The sequence below is a fragment of the Dissoconium aciculare genome (assembly GCF_010015565.1).
Source record: "Dissoconium aciculare CBS 342.82 unplaced genomic scaffold K489scaffold_2, whole genome shotgun sequence".
NCBI classification, from domain to species: Eukaryota; Fungi; Ascomycota; class Dothideomycetes; order Mycosphaerellales; family Dissoconiaceae; genus Dissoconium; species Dissoconium aciculare.
Genome location: NW_022984952.1, coordinates 56 through 21334, shown reverse-complemented (window position 1 = coordinate 21334; position 21279 = coordinate 56). Strand labels below are relative to the sequence as shown.

Genomic DNA, 21279 nt, shown 5'->3' with positions numbered 1-21279 from the left:
AAATTGTAGACTCGATCAAATCTCGTCAGCGACTGCGAAATCCGGGGTTCACCTGCATCGGCCGGTCGAGCTTACTTTGATTAGGGTTGGGGTTGATGCTGCCCTGAGCAGGGGACAACTCACGTCCATCGGATGCCTGATGTCAATAAAAGATCGGATCTCGGCGCAAATGCAATATGTTAGAAGGCAATATGATAGTCATTTCCAGATCTTGTTCAGGACGACCTGGGGGTCCCAAGAATGTGAGCGCTCATTCCCGAAACGCAATTTACTCAATGAAGCCAATATTGACTGGTGGCAGGTCTAGACATCATTCGCATCTTGAGGTACATTTTGTTACGACCATGCAGGTGCAATAGCTAAATGACGAGATGGAGCATACCAACGAGTCATTTATTTTGAATGTTGCATATACTACCACATACTGAAATCTTGGTCCGCCATGAAGCAGCGTTGCAACAGTTGACGAAATCTAAATATTTTTTTCACGATATGTCGAAATGACCAAATATATCAAAAAGTATCCCGCGAACGTAACCCAAGTTTTTCTTTAACTTCCATGCAGTTTCATTCACCACTTGCCCAGAGCAACAACCTTCTTCCACCCCTCCTTCCTGTCATCCGTGACCTCCGTCCCAATGCAACCAATATACGCGGTCCAACTCGCCTCACTCGCGTCAGCAAGACCTTCGAGAATCTTGGGATCACACTGGGTCTTCAAAAACCACGCCGCGGAGCCAAAGCTCCACTGAAGCCCATTCACCAAGGCGAGGACATCATCCGGTCCAGCCTTTTCCGCCGCATCGACCTGCTCCTCGGAAATGTGGCAATTCGCACAATTATCCGCCAGCCAGCGCGCATACTTGAGGTTATAAGCGGGCATCTGCATGTTCCTCGTGCCCTGACCCGGACGGCCCGGTGCGGGAAAATGGTTGCGGTTGTATTTGAAGTTTCCGCTCTCGAAGAGCATGAGGGAGAGGACGGCGGCCTGGGCGCCGAATGAGGAGATTTGCCAGTTCACGAAGGAGACGGCGATGGCGGGCGCGGCAGTGGCGGCGGTGGCGCACTCCAGGAGGGAAAAGTCGCAGGAGGAGGTCTGCGGGGCAACGCTGAGGATCGAGGCGGCGGTGAAGCGCTTCTCGATATCGGCGTTGGGATCGCTTGGGGAAGTGCTGTCGCGGCCGAAGATGAGGGTGTCGTTGGTGGGGGCGCCGGAGATGAGGGTAGCGAGGGCTAGAATGACTGTGGAGGTCCAGGTTGATAGACGAGGCATCTTGAAGGTGAAGTTTGTTGGTCTATTGAAATAGTTCGAGAAATGTCTTGTAGTGAAAGAGAGACAGCTGTGCGAAATATATCCTGGCCAGCAGGATACTTCTATTTTTCTATGGAGGTCTTGCGACTTGATAGAGCTGGGCACAAAGCTGATGTGAGATGGCTCAAATTGATGTCGTTCAACGGATATGTCTTGCCGACGTGGAACAGCGTGGTGACGAAGGAAAACGTTGCCCCGAAATGAAAACAAGAAAGCGAATAGAGAGATGGAATGATAATTGCAACCAGTGCAGCAGAGACGAGAGACAAAGAAGGACACAAATCAAAAGAAAGACGAGCCTACCTGCAACCTCTTAAGGATGATCAGCAAATGCATAGTTAGCATTACCAGATACCCCAGCGGGAAGAACACTCCGCCATGGAACGCCGGCGCTTAAAAGGAAAGAGATCGACAACCAAGGGAAGGCGTCCATCACGACCATGAGGCTTGTTTCAGATTTGTGTCCTAGCGGGAAAGGAACAATCACATTCTTTTGTGCGGAGAAAGGGATATGCAAGAGCCCGTACGGTTGTGACAGGACAAATAGACCATCATCATGTGTGTACTCGTGGTACTGATGAAGTGGAAGAGAGAGGGAGGTTCGACGTGCGGCCCCGCTAGTCAAGCTGAAACACGCAGCCGCGCGCCCTGTCGTCCAATCAATTCCCGGGCGGACGGGGCATTCCCTCCCAACCGTGCTGACTTCGCTCGTGTCCATTGCTGGCCTCGCTGTTGCTGCCTTCTGCCTCTACGTGAAAAGTCACTGCAAACACAGAACTATGGTCCCATCAATACACGAAATAGCCATCATACCCGAAATCCTGCATCCACGCCGCCTCGGCCAGATAAGGCTCCATGACCTCATCAAACCAAAGTCCCCAATCGCCATTTTTCCTCCAAAAGAACCCGCACGCGGCCGTTGTATATTCCCAATAAACCGGCAACCAGCCTGCCGAACTCCAATTGAGAATGGTAACTTTCCATTGCCTACGACCATCACCACGATCATCATTGTCCTCCCGTCCCATCGCATCGCTCCCCTTCCTCTCCTCAACCATAATATTCTTCATCGCCAGGTCACCATGAGTAAACGTCGGTCGCCCATGCTTTAGCACCCGCGGGAAATTCCTCCGATACCACTCCGCGCGGTCTCCGTCCCTACACATCCGTCGGTGGATATCTTGGAGAGCTTCGGTGAGGGCATCGTCGGTCTCAAAAGGTCCGTCGGGATACTCGGATGGCGCCAATAGGACTTTCTCGAGTAGTCCGCTACGCCTATGGAGCGCGCCGTAATAGCCCGGTGATGGCAGGCTGCGGAGCGCGAACACGTAGTCGTGTAACATTTTGGTGATGGTTTTCTTGTCGCTGCTGTCCAAGCTGAGCCATAGCGATTGTAGCGTTTGGCCTGCGATTTTACTCATCACGATGTAATTGGTTTTGGTCATTCCTTCCCCACGCGAGTATAACGCGTAGACGATGGGTGCTGGTATTCCGGCGTTCTCGCTTACAAAGAGCATATTTTCGCCTTCGATGAGGTCGACGTTCGTCCCGAATTTCACTACATAGTGTGAGTTGACTTGTACGATTCGGCGGTGTCCATAGTAGGGTGTTAGGTCTGGTGCTGCGTCGATTTCAGCATCGGTCGGGAGAGGTGCAGGGAGACCGGATTTGAAGTAAGGTAGTTGCAGTGGCTTTGAGATCGTCGTATATTCGCTGGTCATTTTGTCGGCTGGTCTTGAGGATATGTCTATAGTTACTCTAGAAAATGGTTACATGTGAATTCAGGTAACGCTACATGGAGACTAGAAGTGCTTTGCTCGATTTCTCTTTCCGGCTGTGTCTGTGACATTGACGCGATGGTATTGCTGTGTAGTCAAGTTTGCCAGGAATCATTAGTAGCAGGCAGAAGGGTCACGAAAGAACAGGCAGAGATGGTCATGCTGTGACTATCATTCCGCCCACAGTGCTGGCTGCCAGCCCAAGTTCCAGCGGGATAACATCCAGCGGTGCTGGACGCACCGCTGTATTCTCTCTACATATGCAGTCTTGAGGTGCACAACACCATCCATTCTGATCTCTCTGGCGATGTCGACAACGATGGAGAATCAGAAACTCAACGAAGAAAACACGTTGCCGCCGCCGCCGCCACCAGCGCCCCCTCTACCACCACTCCACGAGAACAGTTCAGAAAAGGCGTCGATTGCACTCAAAGTTCGAGATGCCCCACATGGCTGGGCATTTGAAGGTCAAACTACCGGATCGTTCTGGGACTACATAACACCATTTGCGGGAACCTACTTCTTCTACGGTTCCTTACAAGACCCCGATGTCCTGAGCGATGTTCTGGGCCTCAAGTCTCCTCCAGCCCTTCGGCCGGCACGAATCGTCGGCTACAAAGTTCGGCTTTGGGGCCAATATCCCGCGCTGTCATCAGAACCAGATGGACATCTCCAAGGCCTCGCGTTCGAAGTCCCCGACGAGGCAAGTGCCTCCAGGCTTGCGAAATATGAGACTAACAGCTATCGGCCGAAACCATGCATCATAGAAATCGAAGACACCGATGGCAATGGACAGACTACCAAGGTTAATGGATATGTGTTTGAGTTCTGCGGGAACCCAAACGATTTGTCCGATGGAACCTTTGATCTTGAGCGTTGGAGACACTTGAACGGGAGGAAGTATGGAAATGCATAATCTCGGCTTTGTAGAGAATTAATGACCCTTTAAAACCTTCGGCCAGATCGGATTTCACCCTGGAGCTCTACCATGACACATGTCTGTGAGCACGATGTCTGGAATATCATTGATCACGTATAGAAGCGTTGCTGTTCTTAACCCAGCTCGCAGAAGAACGAACTCGACATGAACATGAAACTCCAGCCCGCCCCGGACTCTTTAGTCTCCTAGGATGTATCGCACAAAAATTGTGATCGAGGGAACTCTGGCTCGACGAGGTCTTGGTGTCATATCTGGCCGAGGCCGGCGTGGATGCGTGGTTCTGGGATAAATGGCATTATTTGCTTTGACGATGAAACTCAACTTGATCGTTGTGAATATATGGCAACTGTGCGTGTATGCCCCCTCTCTATCCGATGAAAGCAGTGCACGGTGACTCTCTCTCACGGACAAGCACAAGGCAGCGACATGCAGACGTAGTCCGCGACAGGCAAAGGTAGCCAACAGCAGGCAGAGATAATCGGCAGCAGGCAGAAGCATCACGAGAGCAGGCAGAGGGCGTATAAGAACAGGCAGAGGAGCCAGTCCTGGAGCAGATTCCTGCTCGAGCCATGGCCTCTGGTGCCTATCGAAGGAAGAGGCACCAGAAGTCAAGTCGTGGCCTATGTTTTGTGTGCCTGCTTGCGCATCTCGTGGAAGGCGAAAAAGAGTCATCGCACTTCATTGCCTGATTTCAGTCCCTGTTTTATAACTTTGGTCAAGGTGTTGCGACAAGCACAAATATATATACCTACATATCGTCTGATCTATCCGATCTGAATTTACCTCACAAAGAACAAGTTCATTTCTTGACGTCTGTTGAAGTTGCGATTGCGTCTTGTCTGTGCACGATTTGCTCAGCACCCGCGCTCAGATTTGCACCACCAGTCTCTACACCTCCTCTCCCGACTTTTTGCTGAACAAAGTCCTCAGTCAGGAAATGCTAGTCATGACAACGAAACAGATGCGTTTCGTTTCACATGCCGGACCAGAAGAATGACGACGTCGCAAAGACCGAATCATCCGATGAGGTGACAGGACCGGAAGAGACGACGACAACAGGACAATTCCCGTTTCGGCTTGGCGTGGGCTGTCACGCAAAGTGAGGCCGCCCTGCTGCATCTCTCCACGCGGCGCGCAGGCAGGGGTTACCTACGTATTGGGATTGCTGCCTGGACTCGCTGCCTGGAGAGGAACAGAAAGAGTCTCATTGCAGGTGCATATCTAGTATCGTTCATCTGTTCGGCATGTGGACGGTTGCAGCTGCAGTGACCGACAGAAATCCACCCTGCATATCAGAATAATGACTCTCGAAAAGTCTATACCATGGAAGCTACGCGATCATTGTCGGACAGGCATACTCCGCAGAGCGTCACAAGGGGAGAGGAACATGCAATCGGGACATGACAAGGTAATCCCAGAGATACCCAGGTAGTCCCTACAGTAGAAACCCAGAGGCGGCTTGTCACATATGATGAAGAGAGAGCCCTGGAGTGCTGCCCATGATAAATCTCCATGAGTTGGAAGAAGAGGGACAAATTCCGCTCTCTAGCAGGAGACAAGACAGGGCTGTGATGACTCGTTTGGCGGCGGCGGCGGAGTGAGCGATGAATGTGGGGCCCAGAACCGAAAAAGGGAAGGAGAGGACTAGGCAGCAACGTCCACGCGACGATGTTGGTGCCTGGAGCCGTACCTAGTATGCATGAATTCCCAGGTTTGCACCAGAATTTGTATGGCGAGACCTGATCTTGGCCTCAGGCGCTTCAACAGGCGGGCGTAGGCGAGCCAATCTGCTTGCTAATCAAATCGTTCGTCACTCCTCCAGGGTTCGCTCCTCTTTACTCCACTTCTATTCTGGCCGCGTGCTTACCTCCTCTACCGCTCCGCTTGTCATCATTTCACAATTGCGCTCCGACAATCATTACTCGCTATATCCACCGCAAATCCTCTTGGACACACACTTCTCACATCACTCACCTTCTTTGCCATTGTCGCTCACATACAGCATTTGCTATCTGCTCGCCAACTCTCAACAAACGTCCGCAGACAAATTGGCCACCGTCGCCTCCCTTTTGAACCACCTCAAAAGCTCAGACGATTACCCTCATCTCCGCTCGATCTCACTCCGAACGACTACATATCCAGCTCTACCCATACCAGAGAGCCAATACGTGCGAACCCAGTCAAACGCCGGCCAATATCGCAATCGCAGCGCGGATTTGACTCGACTCTCTGTCGCCGCTTGTTCGGTTTCAGAAGAGGTCACAGGTTACTGCTTTGCGTGTGCTGGTAGTTGAGACTCACCTGTGAGTCACCGATACTCCACCACGCTTCTGGCTGTGCACCTCCGCTGAGACTTCGCTCAGCCACACACTGTGCCGCGATTCTGTACGTCACAAGAAAACTCTAGCAAAATGTCGGGTCCTCCATCATCTTCCAACCCGCGCCGGCGGCCGGCTCGCGCTGGTGACGCCGCCTCTTCCTCCACCGACTCTGCCGCCCTCGCCGATTGCTTCCAAAGTATGTCAATCCGCAAAGGCGATACCTTTCACCCACAATCGAATACCTGCCAGAGCGACTTTTGGGATCCACTCGAAGAACGAATCGGCACTCCCTCTACACTGCGCTCCACCACTTCTCCCAAAGCTTTGGAGGATCTTCTTGTCGGCGCGGGAGAGCGCCGTGTAGCGACCCTGCTGGAACGTGTCGATCAGGCCGTCGCCATCAACTCCAAGCAGGCGTTAGCAGGCATCCTCAGCGAGCCCGAAGTTCTTCCATTGCCCAAATTGACCGTGACGGAAGCCTCACGAGACAGCACGCCCACCGCTCGACCTCGCACTCATAGCCATTCGTCCGACAGCGGCCTTGGTTCTAGTATCGCCGATTCGATGGAAATTGAGAAATCGTCTCCCAGTACTGGTCAGAAATGCTCAAACGTGTCTTTGCCATCACCCCCTTCTAACATCACCCCAGTCGTTCATTCCACACCGTCCGATCAGATAGACTCCATGTCGAGCGCCGCCGATGAAGAGCGTGGTCTCAGTAAATATGCCGCAGAGCAGATTCACAAGCATATCGTAGAGCCTATTCTTCGTGAAGAGTCTCTCAAAGAGTTCCATGAGCTCATTGAGAGTGTGCCATTACGAATTGGAGATAAAGAGATCAAAACACTCCGTGATCTCGAAAAGACTCTAATCTTCCTTGCACCGGTAAGTCCTCGCATCTGGGACATTCAGATGACGTGATTGCTCATTTGGCGTTTTCTCTCTTCGGCGTTTCAGGATTACTCTCGATCACCATCGAAATATTTGCGATTTTGTGAACGGACAATTCGAGTTTTGCACACGACGGTTACGACACTTCACGAGTCCGACCAACGAGCGCCGACAGACCGACCGTATACGCAGGGTTATTTCTTTGATCTGGTTGAGCAGGTGCGTGTGGATGTGGCGCCATCCCTCAAGGGGCGCTGGATACTAATAAGAAACTCGACTGTAGATTCGCAGATATGCCACCATCCTCGCTGTAACCCGCGAAAAAGAAGCCAAGGGCGAGAAACTCGACAAGATGGACGTGCAGAAGTGAGTATTTCGCGTGCTTTCCTTGATGTGAAGTGAATGTGGGCAATAAACTCGCCGTCGTGACGTCTGACGCCAGTCTCGTATTGTCGGGCAAGTCGCCCATTGTTGGCTCACGGAACAATAGCCACAATGAGGACGGCTGTGGCGCGCGACTAGTCTCCCCCACTTGTCACACCCTTTAGAGGCCACACCTCATCTGAGGACTCCATCCATTTACCCAACACGCTGACATGTATATGCAGGGACGAGAAAGTCATCCTTCAAGGTGGAATGAGTCATAACGGCAAGCCTGCCGAGTTAGTCCGTCAAACTGCTGACGGAAAGATTATATCTATCACGACCGGCAAGGAACTCTCCGAGGCAGAGCTTGCCTCCGCTTCTTCCATGAAGCGTCCTGCAGAGCTCGATGTCGACGATGATGAGGCCTTCCGGTCGATGGCCCGGCGAAAGAAGAATGCCAAGCCAGAGATTCATACCTGTGAACTTTGTCAGAAAGAGTTCAAGCGACCGTGTGACCTGACGAAGCACGTCAAGACGCATGAGCGACCATGGAAGTGCAGCGAAGTGGACTGCAAGTACCATGAATATGGATGGCCCACCGAAAAGGAGCGAGACCGACACGTCAACGACAAGCACTCTGACACTCCTGCTCTCTATCACTGCCAGTTCAAACCGTGCCCGTACACCTCGAAGCGTGAGTCAAACTGCAAGCAACACATGGAGAAGGCCCACGGATGGAACTATGTTCGATCCAAGAACAACGGCAAAGCTCGTGCTTCCATCACCGGCCCACTCCCAACTGGCTCAATCCCACCTTCACCGGCAATGTCATCACGACTCACTCCCATCGCACCCAGCCCGAGCACCAAATCATGGGCTGCGTCATCGCGGAGCGGCTCCATGGCCCCGCCATCCATCGCCGGATCGAGCAATCACATCACCCCCTTTGTACAACCCTCACCGGACTTCGCCAGCCATTTCAACATGAACTTTGATTTCAATGACATGGCTGGCTTTCCCACTTCGGCCTTTCCCGTCACACCAGCGATGAGCGCTGAGCGTCGTGCATCCGGAACATTGTCATCTTACTCGGATCTACAATTCGACCAGAACTCGTTCGATAGCCTCACCCCCGCCGACCTTGTCTTTGACGACTTTTCTGACCTGAACAACTTCACTGGCAACTATGGCGCCTACACTCCCAACTCCGCTGTCGGATCGAGCGCCTCACTCGACTTCCCACATATGTCTCCCGCGCAGCACATGGAGAACGCGTTCACCTGCGATGCCATGAACCTCGACGGCAGTGCATACATGGATGCACCCCAACTTGTCTCGGCCGGTCCAGAGCAGGACTTCACCTTGTTCGGCGGCGGCAACCTCCACTCGGGCGGCGCGACCGGTTTGTTCCCTTCGTTGGCCAGTCCTAACTCATGGAACGAGTTCGACGCGTCAGGAGTCTCAACTACCTCGGCTTTTGCGCCCTTTCCTGCCACAGCGTCTGCCGCCGCTCACGCAGATCAAAGCCTAGACGGCGATATGCAACAACAGCCCCACTCCTCGCAACAACAGCAGCAACATGCGCCTCCTCCGCAACTTCTCGTGACTAACAGCACAATTGCGGAATTATTTCCGGAGTTGCACGGTCAATAGAGGTCGAAGCTCTGAGCACAGCGAAATACACAACAAAAACGACCTCGTTGTTTTGTTCTTTCTATCACGCGGACGCCGAGCACAACTCCTCCGCGTACGCTCTCACATCTCTCTTCTATTCCTCTGACATTGGGGTATATTCACGGCGTTTGGGGCGGGTTTTATACGTTTTACATTCTTTCCTCGATCATTGAAATTGAGGCTTATAAGAGGTGGGAAGCAAGTGCTGCAGAAGAGAGAAGGCGTGGGAATGGGAAATGGAAACAGCGGCAAGTGTATGCAATAGCGAGGCGAGGTTTATGAATTTGAGGAAATGGAATGGAGGAAACATTGATTTGAATTCAGCGAGTATACTCATCGGGAGGGAAACACGAGGGAGGTCTTCTCGGAGGAAACGGGAGAAAATTAATGAAATGAAATGCGATGAATGAATGAATGAATGGAAAGGAACAAGAACCTCGAATGTGTCCTGCTGTCTTCTCTGTGATACCGAACACCACGTTGATAACTACGTAATTGTATATTCCGTTTCTGACGAGAGAAAGAGAGAGCAATCGTCAGTGCGTGGGTATTGCTCCCCTTTCAACGGCGGTGACCTATGATTAACACGAGGGCATGTTGTATTACGCATTCCGAGTTGACGATCAGAGGAAGAGGCCAGGGGAATATAGATTACGGCTGCAGCAAATAATTCGTCTCGGAGGCACTGCTCTCGATGAAGATAGGAGATCGAGAGCCTCGAAGGTAAGCACAACATGAAGAGCGGGATGGAAAGATCAGGTCATGAGATTGTACGAGATAGAGTGAGTAGGATGGTGCTTTTCTTCTGATGTGTGGTATGGTGGAGTAAATACTTTAGGGTTCTTGTATCTCGGTGTTGGCATTGATGTGCGAGACGGCTCCAGGAGGTGCACAATGGGTAGCAAGATTCAACTCACGAGGACGTCAGATCCGCCTGATCTTCGGTACTGTGCGTTGGGCAGTAGAGACGTAGGATAAAACCTCGGTTGCGATTCTTATGATTTACCGATTGCAGCGATGGCAGGACTAGATTCAAATACGAGTCGTACGGAACTCGAAGGGCAATTCTGCGCTCTCGACAATGCTAAGTGAACTACCAGGACGACTACAACACATGATGTGTGATACATTGGAATCTGCCCTCGACGCGTACGCAGTGATGCATCTTTGCGGTGTTCTCCGTTGGTAGAGTCTTCCGACCTCTTGAAATAGCACAAGGCATGGAGGATTCGTCGACGGTGTGAAGTCAAATCCCCCACTCCTTCCTTACCTGAGGCTATGGGAACAGCGTGCCTTGGCGGAGATGCAAGGAATCAATAGTCGAACATTGATAAGGTAGGACAGCGATAGTCGTCAGACAAGGGTCTACGGTAGCCCTTGTCAGGATGTAGCCCTTGTCAGGATGTAGCCCTCGTCAGGATGTATCCCTTGTCAGGATGTGGTGCAAATGCATACTGCAGGCAGGAGAAGCCCATATCCTAGGATGAAACGTGGTCGGCAGAAGGACCCTTCGAAAGCAATCAAATGGTGATCGACGACAGAGGCGAATGTGATTGTCCCTTGACAAGGATCAGAGGCCTCACAAGCTCTCGTGTCGTCCTGTTCGAAGAAAGTGCTGACGAAGGGCGAATGCTGCATGCACCGTCACGCAATTGATGAGTCCCATTCCGAGACAACGGCGACAACGGTCCGTGCTGCCGCGTAGACTCGAGGAGGGCATTCTTGGCACAAGCATGTGATAATGTCCCGTCGCGTTTTGGCTTTCTGACGTGGCATAGAGCGGTGTGCCTGCATCGAAAAGTATCACATTCGGACATTTCAGAAAACATGGTGCTTTGTCTTTGAGCTTGGGAGGTCTGGGCGATATCTGAAGTTGGCAAGTTTCTCAAAGGTGTCAACGAGCACTTTTTATGCGGCTCTTGTGCAAAGCAAGCTTGGAGCAACTATCTTCTTCTAGACCTGTGTTCGCTCGTCGCACAGGAGTTCGCGATCGAGGCAACAATACTGTATCGGAAACGCAGCATGGCGATGAACATGTTTGCACACATTTTTGGCGTTCCTGCACAGCTTGGCATCTCGTACCGGTAGTCGGCACGGACAGGGCACAAATTTTGACTTTTAGGCATGACGCGAAGGCACCAAATTCAGTAGACGTGACGCGTTTGACCAGCTTGAAATCAGTCCGTCAGCTCAGACTCTCCACTCCTTCAGCCTTTCGGCCGTACATTCCCCACACTCTTCATTGGGGAATTGCCTCCTGTATAGGGCGAAAAAGAGGCAAGAAAGGTCGTATGCACTGCATGTCATAGTATGGTTTCGGCTCTCGGCTGTGGGTACTCTGGTCTTTGCGAAATAATTCCGAGGGCACGCTTCGATTTACACTCTTCCAGTCCAGATTCCCGCCCGACGACGAAGGCTGCTGTGTTTCTCCTGATTAACACTTCTTAGCAAAAAGAGGATATGAGCAGGCTTATCATAATACAGCATGATGATCGATCTGCTTGAGATCAGCATGGCGAATGTTTGATCGTCCTGCGTGTGCACGGAGAAATGCCGATCGTATGACATACGGCTGCTCCACTTGAGTTTTTTGGTTTGTTTCATGGGAGGAGAAATTGCGGGAGTAGCCTTTTTAGGTCCAGGGCCAGGGCCAAGCGCACCTCGGTCAAAGCGGCCGGCATTAGCGCCTTGCAGCAACATTGGTCTTGTGCTTTTACACAAAGTACCATCTAGAGTGAAGTATGAGACGATGTGCTGTATGGGTCGAATTGTGAGGAAGATTGGTCTGATGCTTGATGGATTTATCACAGTCGCTTCGACGAGACCATCGAGTGCCATGCGACGTGTTGAAAGCTGCTGGAGAAGATATTCCAGGGTATTTCTTTTGTCAATTGTGACCAAGCTGTAGGGCATGAGACCGGCGCGGGCCGGCCGGTGTCCTTTTCCACAACCTCATCTCCTTATTTTCCGGTATAATTTTAATCGTTCAAGAGTGCCTCCATGCAGTGCGTGGATTAGCCTTTGAGTTGTCATGATGCCTGCAAGCGACCGTTGTGATCGCGTGCGGCCGTATTCACGCTTATCAGCTTCTGCTGCACACCAAGAAAATGTCCCCAAGAAGCTCCGAACTCGCTCGATCACCAGACTCGCAGAGTTCAAGGTTCACATGTGTGAGGTCGTATCGATGTGTTTTCTCGGTTGATCAAGGTCACCACATGCCCGAGACGGCTTGTGGCTTGTAGGAAGCGAATTGTTGGTCAAAGAGCGCGAGCTCCTGCAGCCATTGAGATTCTACAACCTGAGCGGCAATCAAGCGTGAAACACGTGGTTGGCTTCAAGTCTTCCAGGCAGGATGTATTCAGGTACTCTATTTGATCTAGTGATGAACACGAGCTTTTAGCCTTTTCAACTCCCATGAGCCGCAGGTGTGCTTGCGAGGATTATGTCCTATGCGGCTGCAAGATTCAGGGTTTGCTATGGCCGTTGCCCTGGGAAATTCTTCCTGCTTTATCTGTGCAAACCATAGCTGGCACAAATCCTCTGCTCTGAGATCATTGTTCTTGGCCTTCCTTGTCCGAGGCACTTGTACATGTACCCACCGTTGAGGCTCTCATCGTCCATTTGAGCATCATCTGTCCCTCTTTTGGATTTTCAAACATTCGTTCGATCCCACAGTGGACATCGCAATTGCTTGCCGATCTCACTATACAAACACACCAAATACGACTATCTGATTATCACATCACCCTGTTCACCAATCCGCAAGCCGCAGCCGAGAGGATTTCCTATGGCTTTGCTTATGGCGCAAGGACATATTCGAACGATGCCAAACGAGTTCAATCAGCATGCCGGCCATTCGTATATCGAATTGAACGATGCGCTACAGAGCGAACGCCAGGCGCTACCATACCCGACAAAGACCGGTCGTTCTACCGTCACATCGAAATCCTTCTCAACTTTGCCCATGACCGTGAGAGAGTTTCGATCGGCCAGCACAATCGATCTAAAACCGCGAATGAACCCTCAAAGTGCTCGACCAAGCACAGCAGCGCCTCGACGCATGACCGAGAGCATTTTCCGACCCTCCACAGGCGTCGCTCAATCACACGAGAGCCCGTATGCTTCAACTGGTTTCCCTGCACCCCGCAGCGCAAGACAAAGAGCAGCCTCCAAGGCCGATTCAACATTCTCGAACATCAAGGAGAAGGTATATGGCGGGTTCAAGCAACAAAAGCGTCAGCCCGTCTATCGGCCGTGGGAGGAAGAGAAGCCCGCCCCGCATTTCTTCCCTGGATGCATTCAACACGGTGGTCCTGAAGCTGATCATGAACCAGTTCGACTCATGATGCAGCGACGTCCGCAAACAACAGAAACACGAGCTCCCCGAGAGGTTAAGCTATGTTTGACCACCAAAGTACACGAAGTGTCGCCCTTACACGAGATCTCACCTCCTCCAAACGAACATCGCAAGGTGCCCGCATCAAAAAGGATCAGCGTCACCGTGCATGGCCTTGGTCAGAAGGTGAAGAACCGTATGTCATCATTTGGATGGAAGAAGGAGCCGCGAGCGCAGGAAATCGTAGAGGTTTCCGAGGAACAGCCGCGCAAGTCAATTTCGGTCCCCAAAGAATTTACTCCACTACCATCATACGAAGGCCGTCGACCCTCACTGCAGGTTGGGGGCAATACTGTCGCTCACGTACCGCGTGGCCGTGAGCTGTCGCGGAAGAGTTCACTCACAACGTCTGCTGTTCTCGTGCCTCGCGCGCATACCAACGAGGATGCTCTCCAGCAAGAGGTCGAGCCACTGATTGCCTCATCGCATCACAAAGCCGCAGTACACAGTGGCTCTAGTCAGGCCACAGAACGACAACGACCTGCTACCACAGCATCAGCCGGATACTTTTCCCACGCGTCCCGCACTGGGTCTTCTCACCACTCTCGGGCGATGAGCCGGCACTCATCCGTTGACGATGACGAACAGCACTTGGATGATGCCGACGCCCGAGCTTTGCCTTCACTCATCCTCACTCGAATTCAGACTGCCATCCAAGAGGCGGATGAAAACGGCGCCTTCAAGGAGGAAGTCATCTCTGCACGATTCGATTCCGCATACGGCTCTTCCACCAACCTCGACGACCAATTCGACGCCGCTGGAAACTGGCAGAAGGGCCCCACCACGGTGGGAACGACCAACATGACGACTGCGGGCTTGACAGCGAGCAGCAGCATGCGCCCCTCACCGTCGCAGCCCTCAACGCCAACACATCAAGGACGTAGCAGCCGTCCACGTGTCCGCAAGGCTGCGTCCGAGTCTGTAGTGAGCATGAGTCACACCGCTGCATCTCACTCGTCTTCCGCTGCGGCTTCCCGATCGCGCCCGCCGATGCCGAAGCGCTCGAGCGTATGGAGCTTCAGCCGCCCACAATCGGGCACCTCAACGCCTGTTGTCAAGCGGGACATGAACATCGCGGCTGTGGCGACTGTGGCGGGAAAGTCTATCCAGAGGAGCAGTATGATGGTGCTTTCTGGTATGGCTTTCTGAACAAAACAGTACAAGCCGTCTCCCTGACGTCGTCAAGGGCATGCCTTTTCATTTTTCTTTTATCTGCGAGACATGCGTTCCAAGCGCGCTGTCCCAAACACTCACTATCTCTTCTACCTTTGTGCACACGCTGTCTGCGATCCGCGATGGTGCTTATCATGTCTCTCCTATCATTTCCGTCTCTCTTTGATGCTACATTCCCTGCAGTCCCCATGTTGACAGGGCCCATCGATTATATTTCCTTTTTGATGCTATCAAGTCTTATGTGATCTCCACTTTGCAATACTGTATTAGATTTATCGCTTTCACTCAAATTCAAGGTTTTTTTTTGGAATCTAGATTATTCTGAGTCGAGTGATTTTGGACAGACTTTATCGGTTCTGTTATACGAGCTGCCGTGACTTTTGTGTCGTACCTTCAACAGATAGTCCTATCGCGAGTAGTCATGTCTCTTTCTCGACCGTTCGATTGATTACATACACAAATATACATCCATCAAAACCTCTCCATGAGCGCAACCCTCCAACCCCGAAACTCCCTTCCGCCTTCCGGCAACAGCCTCGCACTCCCCTCCAGACAAGCCCGTAATTCAGACATCTCATCTTCCGGTATCTCAATATGACCCTGCGACAATGCTTTCCTGTCCAAGCGTCCCTCGTCTGTGCCCGAGAAAACCGCTTCGGAGTCCTTCCAGAGAATCTTCGCGACTCGTAGTGGCGTTTTGAAAGGTGAGGCTGTGGATGCAATCTTGAGATCAGGGGTAAAGATCCAGATGTTGAGAGGATTCGGGACGTGCGATGAGGCTCTAGAGGTCGAGGATGGCGATGTGCCGCTGACGACGGTGAATTTCCGGACGCCTTGGGTGGAGATGGAATTTAGGAGTTGGCTCGTCAACCAGAGTTCTGATTGGAAGAAGACTGGCGGCTGCTCGGGGCTGAGGGAGAGCGCGAGACGCGACTTGCGGAGTTTGTGACCGTCGCTTGAGAGGTCGATGCTGCCGATGAGAGCTCTGCATTCTGTACATTCGAGGGCGCTGCCGCCATTTGAACCCTCTACAATGGGTTCATCGACTTTCTGTACGAATGTCAGCACTGCACTTGTCGTGATGACGAAACAAAAAAGATGGAGAAGAAATGATCGTTGAAAAGAAGAATTTGGATTTCTGGTCATGTATCTACAGCTTATATCCCGTATTTAGTCCATTGGTCTTATGACTTGCCGGTGAAACGTATAGAATTTAAGGAACCAGGGTATTGCTATGACAGACCAACCTCAAGGGCTGGCACTGAATATGCGCTTCCTTGATCCCATCGCTCTGGGGCATTTGTATCCCGACGCTTCCCTCGAGGGTGACGTGGAAGTCTGGAAGGGCCGGTTCTTTCGTGCCCATGACGGTTTGTTTAGCGAAAGGAGAAGGGAGAAACAGCGCGGAGCCAGACACACACACGTAAAGCTTGCCTGCTACCGAGCGTGAGTAAATAAGGTGACCTACCTCAAGATTCCTGCAATCATCAGGATGTAATACGAAATGACTGCGATCGACCATACCGACGCTTGGCAGTAGAGCAAGCTTACTGTCTGCCGCATAGCCCTTCTTCAGTGCACTTTGTGCGTCGTGCGGGACATGCGGACGATGGCAATGCCAAAAGTCCATCATCTCAGCCCAATTCTCCGATGGCAAATCCTTCCACAGCTTGATGCTGCCTCGTTCGGTGACAATGGTCTGGCATTGTGAACAAGAGATTTGGACGTTTGAGTTTAGAGCGCGTGCGGACCACGGTGCTGTACTGTCATCATCGCCGGGAATAAAATGTTTGGGCTGCTCTGAATCTGAAGGACCGTTGACCAAGTCTCCAAGTGGTATCCTGAAGTTTAGGTCTTTTGACGTGTCTTGCGATATTCTCAGCTCCGTGTCAACAAGGCTCGCAGGCACGCAAGCCGGTAGTACGAGGCGAGCATTTTCGCCTGTGTGTGTCAGCAGGATAGTCTTGCTATCAGCGCAAATGGACGCTTTCGTAGAGGAGTTGCTCAAAGAAGTAAGAGACGCTTGAATAGACAATGTCCTTATATGGACGAGATGCTCGGCGTAGATGTGTAGGACCATGATCGAGAATGTGTATGGTTACTTTTTAGGAGGTTCATCCTTCTCCTCCGTGCAGAAGTGGTTCGATGCCGGCTTAAGCGCTAAACCGAAAGTGGAAGAAATAGCATTGCCGCGCATTGAACCCTGATAATAGTGAGCTTCACAAGGAATTGTACCAAGCACAACCATTGAGCAACGGCATCCTCCTTCCTTGCGACAACGTCCACAACATCGCAACCGCAATCATGAGCAGCGATGAATTGATTTCGCTGGGTCATGTTCTCATCACTGGAGGCTCAGGCTTCCTGGGAGGCAACATCGTCAACCTGTTGGTCGCCCGCAAGGCCTGCTCGAAAGTTACTGTTCTCGACTTGAAAGCCCCTCTAACACCCGCAGCTGGCGTCGAGTACGTCCAGGGAGACATCACCAACTATGACACCATGCTTGAGCTCTTCAAGAAGGGCAAATACAATGTTGTCATTCACACAGCGAGCCCCATCATGATCAGCAGCAGCATGAAGCATATTATGCACAAGGTCAACGTTGAGGGCACAAAGATTCTTCTTCGGGCTTCGCAAGAGACGGGTGTCAAGGCTTTCGTGTACACCAGCTCTGCCAGCGTCATTCATGACACCGTCAGCGATCTTATCAATGCGGACGAGACATACCCGTTGATCATGGGCAAGGAGCAGGCGGAATACTACACCACAACCAAAGCAGAAGCTGAGATCAATGTGCTCGCCGCAAACCGCACCAAGGAATACCCCAACTTCCTCACTGCAGCCATTCGACCGTCCGCAATGTTCGGCGAAGGCGATGTTCAACTCATCCCTCCGGCGATGAGTGCATACTACCGTGGCCAGACTCGCGTTCAACTTGGCCCGAATGACAACCTCTTCGACTTCACCGAGATCACCAACGCCGCGCACTCGCATCACCTCGCCGCTGCCGCGCTTCTTGCAACACATGAGCGCATCAGCAAGGGTCTCGCAGCACCACTCGACAACGAAAAGGTCGATGGCGAGGCTTTCTTCATCACCAATGACTCACCCGTGTACTTCTTCGACTTCACCCGATCATTGTGGGCTGCGGCTGGCGACAAGACAACCCCCGATCAGGTGTGGATTCTGAGCAAAGACTTTGGATTGTTTATCGCAACGATATTTGAGTGGGTATTTTGGGCGTTCAATCTGGGAAAGCCCAACTTGACTCGGCAACAAGTGCGATATGCATGCATGACGCGATACTACAATATCGAGAAGGCGAAGACGAGATTGGGATACAGACCAATCACAAAGCTGAGCGATGGTGTACCAAGAGGTGTGGCCGATGCACTTTATCGTGGTGTGGTAGTGGGACAGCCCATGGAGCTAAAGGGCAAGAAGACGTTGTAATTATATTGACAGGGATACCCTCTTCATTGTCCATTTCTTTAACATAAGATACAAAATTGAAACCCATTCCCGGTACCACAGCAGCGCGTCAATGTCGCCTGACTCTGCCAAAAAGCCATAATGAGCTAGCAAATCATTCCAAAGCGATACTTACTAAGATTCAGTGACCACGCGTGCGACCACACAAGTGATATGTCTTCGTCACTAACGGCGTTCTCTCTTTAGGGCTGACCGTCTCTTTTGGAATCATTTCGTACATGATCCAGCCTCCTGTGCTATCCTCGCAAATACGACGTCGAATTGGAGCCACCCTGCCACCGTTTCCGGCACTGATCTTACTCTATCATCGATTAGCTAGGGGCCGCCAGCGTCACAAAGGAAGTCCAATCCGTCCTGCATCCTTTGCCTCGCCGTAGGCTCCTCCTCCTCGCTAGATACGAAAAGCTTAGTATACTATTACGGTCCGCACCAAGGCAGACCGTAACAGCCGAAGGACACCGCTGCTAGTTATTCTTCCGCGAGTCTGGATAGAAGCGCTATTTCGAAGTTCAATCTCTCGACCTTGCCAAGTCTCGCCTTGGTAGCAACCAAGTACAGATCTTCTTCTAGCAGCAGCGTAAGCAACTCGTCCGATTACGTAATTAAATGATAAACCTATCAACTGCGATTCCGCTTATCACGCCAGCCCTCGCCTTGCGCAGTTTGGGTGCGACGAGGGTCACATAGCGTCGGAATAAGAAATATTATTAGTTGTTACGACTTCCGCTCAAGCTGAAGCGAAGAAAATTTACTATGCCCGGCTGGAGCTTCCGACGTTTCCTACGGTTTTTGTCATTCGTTCTTCGCTCGGTCACCTGGTACATCTTCCTGGTCGTGGTCTTCGTTCTCTTCATCGCAACTTCGCTTGCGGTCCTAGCGGGCTCGATTGGCTATTTCCACTGCATCGACTCTGACGCGACGGCGACCGTGAACAGCTACTATGGTCCCGGGGCTTTCTGGGCGTGGCTCATTACTGCAATCAGTACGGTCGTGAACTACGAGTTGTCCGCGAGACCATCGCACGATCCATCGCATGACGCTGATACTCAGACTAATCCATTGCTACCGCAAACGGAAGTGCAGGGCGAAGGTGGTCCTAATCCGATCGAACTCGACCTCGACGGCCAAGCCTTCTCAGCAAAAGCTGGGCGCAAGGATATCTATGAGCCGGGCTTCATTGCTACCGTTGCCTACCCGATTATTGCAGCAGCGGATGCATTATATCAATCCTTCTCCGAACGCAACCGGACGCAGATTCGTGCCGCAATGGCAGTCATTCAGTCGGCGCAATTACTAGCGTATCTCGTTATTACAGTACTTATGTTCAAGCGCCCGAAGAGGACGTACGAGCTTGGGCAACTCCCGATCGAAGGCATGCCATCTACAAACAGAGTGCGCATTTGGATCATCCTGCTAGTGACCTCTACTTACGACTGGGCTTTGGTTCTTTTCCCAGTGTTACCAAAACAGGACGGATCTCATCTCCTCTTTTTCGACCAGCGCGCGTTCTTTGCCATTTTTTCCTTTGTTGTGGTCCTCGGAGGGTGTACTTCGCTACGATCGAACAGCCTCCGGAGACTCCACTGGGAAGCCGGGTTTTATGTTGTTGCTACGGCTTTGTCCACGTTCTTGATATTCAGACAAGGCTTCTTGACTCCAGAAGAAGGAGAGGATTGCATCCACACTTTTGCACTTGGTGTACCTCAATCTGGCTCAAGGCTGCGCGATCTCGACCAAGCTACCGCGCTTGGAACTGCATTGGTAATAGCTGCCATCCCTATCTACCAGAAAGCTATTCGTTGCTTCCGAAACTGGAGAAACGGAGACGGTTCCACTGTGAGCAGGGTGCGTGAGCAATTCAAGGGATTCTCTGCGTTAGCGCTCGTGATATGGGCAGAAATTCGTGTTACATATAGCTGAAACAAATTTGGACGGTCTGCGCCAGCATAGCGGGCACTAGGGCCTTTTAATCCCAAGGGTTAGGTGACCTGCTCCTTACGATCTATATACTCTCGTAATAGAGTATACAGTACTAGTCACTAAGTCTTCGCGATTTTCGCCGCACCACCCCCGAGGCTGTTTTGTTTACATTATTCAATACGCGATATCTCAACTATGCTACGTCGTATTCTAGAGCCGATTAGCTCAAATGAAAGGTCTCGATCTGAACTTAATAATAGGAAAAAGAACCGGATTGTTAGTCGCTATCTTAAAGGTGCCAGACTAGCAAAGATTTCAAGGGCCAAATCTGTACTAGACTTAACAGTTCGATCTATAATTAACCGATATAACTAACGAGGCTACACTCTGAACTAGCAACGTGGCGGCCGGCCTACTGTAGTTACAGCACGAGAGCGTCGCTTACTAATTCGAGCTGTACGAAAAGAGCCGAAATTGACCTTTAAGGCCCTCTAGTACAGGGTCTAGGTCAATTACTATAATAATACGGTTAAGAAGGTTCTATACGACAAAGAGTTACTCTACTAGTATACAAAAGGCCGGCTAGAGTTAATAGAGGTATAGGCTACTTATTGGTTACAATAGGCCCTCTAATATCGCGACAAAGACTAGAGTAAATAGGTATTTTCTGTTACGATCCCGTGACACGGCACAGCAGAAGACAGAAGGGAACGACGACAGCCAGTCGTTAGAGGACAAGGACATACGGCCACGAGCGTCAAACCGTCACGTGACTAGTGCCTAAGGCAGAGAGGGTGCTCTGTGATCTGAAGGATCAAGGTGCAGAGCAGCAGAGCATCTGCTCTGTAAGATCTGAGGATCCAAGCACAGAGCAACAGAGCAACTACATATTCCCTTTGTATCTAACTTACATATATAGGTAGGACGAATGGACCTTATGTCTGTTCGTGTTGAACTCATGTTACCAACTTACCCATTGGAATACAAAGCCCCTTCTCATATCCCTGTTGCACTAC

At 51.4% G+C, this 21279-nt stretch overlaps 11 protein-coding genes across 11 annotated transcripts; 5 read left to right on the top strand and 6 right to left on the bottom strand.

Moving 5' to 3' along the window:
* Positions 1-385: 385 nt before the first annotated feature.
* On the bottom strand, positions 386-1760 carry K489DRAFT_376143 (uncharacterized protein). Its single transcript, XM_033603851.1, has one exon. It carries the CDS (start codon positions 1271-1273, stop codon positions 572-574), a length of 702 nt encoding a protein of 233 aa, XP_033462795.1. The 5' UTR covers positions 1274-1760; the 3' UTR covers positions 386-571.
* A 19-nt stretch (positions 1761-1779) lies between these two features.
* On the bottom strand, positions 1780-3168 carry K489DRAFT_376142 (phosphotransferase enzyme family protein). Its single transcript, XM_033603850.1, has one exon. The coding sequence runs from the start codon at positions 3031-3033 to the stop codon at positions 2101-2103; it is 933 nt and encodes a 310-aa protein (XP_033462794.1). The 5' UTR covers positions 3034-3168; the 3' UTR covers positions 1780-2100.
* A 25-nt stretch (positions 3169-3193) lies between these two features.
* Positions 3194-4313, top strand: K489DRAFT_376141 (uncharacterized protein). The gene has a single exon (XM_033603849.1). The coding sequence runs from the start codon at positions 3410-3412 to the stop codon at positions 4004-4006; it is 597 nt and encodes a 198-aa protein (XP_033462793.1). The 5' UTR covers positions 3194-3409; the 3' UTR covers positions 4007-4313.
* K489DRAFT_97666 (uncharacterized protein) lies at positions 4108-4831 on the bottom strand. Its single transcript, XM_033609093.1, has one exon. It carries the CDS (start codon positions 4700-4702, stop codon positions 4208-4210), a length of 495 nt encoding a protein of 164 aa, XP_033462792.1. The 5' UTR covers positions 4703-4831; the 3' UTR covers positions 4108-4207.
* A 1610-nt stretch (positions 4832-6441) lies between these two features.
* Positions 6442-9261, top strand: K489DRAFT_386374 (uncharacterized protein; the record flags this gene model as incomplete). The annotated part of the gene is made up of 5 exons (XM_033606217.1): positions 6442-7236; positions 7309-7461; positions 7526-7608; positions 7851-9066; positions 9160-9261. 5 exons carry the CDS (start codon positions 6442-6444, stop codon positions 9259-9261), a joined length of 2349 nt encoding a protein of 782 aa, XP_033462791.1.
* A 469-nt stretch (positions 9262-9730) lies between these two features.
* Positions 9731-10080, bottom strand: K489DRAFT_97797 (uncharacterized protein). Its single transcript, XM_033609094.1, has one exon. It carries the CDS (start codon positions 10016-10018, stop codon positions 9770-9772), a length of 249 nt encoding a protein of 82 aa, XP_033462790.1. The 5' UTR covers positions 10019-10080; the 3' UTR covers positions 9731-9769.
* A 2585-nt stretch (positions 10081-12665) lies between these two features.
* Positions 12666-15147, top strand: K489DRAFT_376137 (uncharacterized protein). Its single transcript, XM_033603848.1, has one exon. The coding sequence runs from the start codon at positions 13070-13072 to the stop codon at positions 14825-14827; it is 1758 nt and encodes a 585-aa protein (XP_033462789.1). The 5' UTR covers positions 12666-13069; the 3' UTR covers positions 14828-15147.
* A 44-nt stretch (positions 15148-15191) lies between these two features.
* On the bottom strand, positions 15192-16385 carry K489DRAFT_376136 (uncharacterized protein). The gene is made up of 2 exons (XM_033603847.1): positions 16320-16385; positions 15192-16204 (listed from the first exon to the last, which is right to left on the bottom strand). The coding sequence occupies exon 2, from the start codon at positions 15995-15997 to the stop codon at positions 15323-15325; it is 675 nt and encodes a 224-aa protein (XP_033462788.1). The 5' UTR covers positions 15998-16204; positions 16320-16385; the 3' UTR covers positions 15192-15322.
* K489DRAFT_376135 (uncharacterized protein) lies at positions 15988-16938 on the bottom strand. The gene has a single exon (XM_033603846.1). It carries the CDS (start codon positions 16929-16931, stop codon positions 16065-16067), a length of 867 nt encoding a protein of 288 aa, XP_033462787.1. The 5' UTR covers positions 16932-16938; the 3' UTR covers positions 15988-16064.
* Positions 16939-17155: 217 nt separating this feature from the next.
* Positions 17156-18304, top strand: K489DRAFT_311967 (NAD(P)-binding protein; the record flags this gene model as incomplete). The annotated part of the gene is made up of 1 exon (XM_033600822.1): positions 17156-18304. One exon carries the CDS (start codon positions 17156-17158, stop codon positions 18302-18304), a length of 1149 nt encoding a protein of 382 aa, XP_033462786.1.
* Positions 18305-18734: 430 nt separating this feature from the next.
* K489DRAFT_97598 (uncharacterized protein) lies at positions 18735-20463 on the top strand. The gene has a single exon (XM_033609092.1). It carries the CDS (start codon positions 19097-19099, stop codon positions 20261-20263), a length of 1167 nt encoding a protein of 388 aa, XP_033462785.1. The 5' UTR covers positions 18735-19096; the 3' UTR covers positions 20264-20463.
* The last annotated feature ends 816 nt before the right edge of the window (positions 20464-21279 follow it).

Bases quoted from the DNA above. Each gene is read 5' to 3' on its own strand.
- K489DRAFT_376143 (XM_033603851.1), bottom strand. From the start codon at position 1,273: ATGCCTCGTCTATCAACCTGGACCTCCACAGTCATTCTAGCCCTCGCT.
- K489DRAFT_376142 (XM_033603850.1), bottom strand. From the start codon at position 3,033: ATGACCAGCGAATATACGACGATCTCAAAGCCACTGCAACTACCTTAC.
- K489DRAFT_376141 (XM_033603849.1), top strand. From the start codon at position 3,410: ATGGAGAATCAGAAACTCAACGAAGAAAACACGTTGCCGCCGCCGCCG.
- K489DRAFT_97666 (XM_033609093.1), bottom strand. From the start codon at position 4,702: ATGACTCTTTTTCGCCTTCCACGAGATGCGCAAGCAGGCACACAAAAC.
- K489DRAFT_97797 (XM_033609094.1), bottom strand. From the start codon at position 10,018: ATGTTGTGCTTACCTTCGAGGCTCTCGATCTCCTATCTTCATCGAGAG.
- K489DRAFT_376137 (XM_033603848.1), top strand. From the start codon at position 13,070: ATGGCTTTGCTTATGGCGCAAGGACATATTCGAACGATGCCAAACGAG.
- K489DRAFT_376136 (XM_033603847.1), bottom strand. From the start codon at position 15,997: ATGACCAGAAATCCAAATTCTTCTTTTCAACGATCATTTCTTCTCCAT.
- K489DRAFT_376135 (XM_033603846.1), bottom strand. From the start codon at position 16,931: ATGGTCCTACACATCTACGCCGAGCATCTCGTCCATATAAGGACATTG.
- K489DRAFT_97598 (XM_033609092.1), top strand. From the start codon at position 19,097: ATGCCCGGCTGGAGCTTCCGACGTTTCCTACGGTTTTTGTCATTCGTT.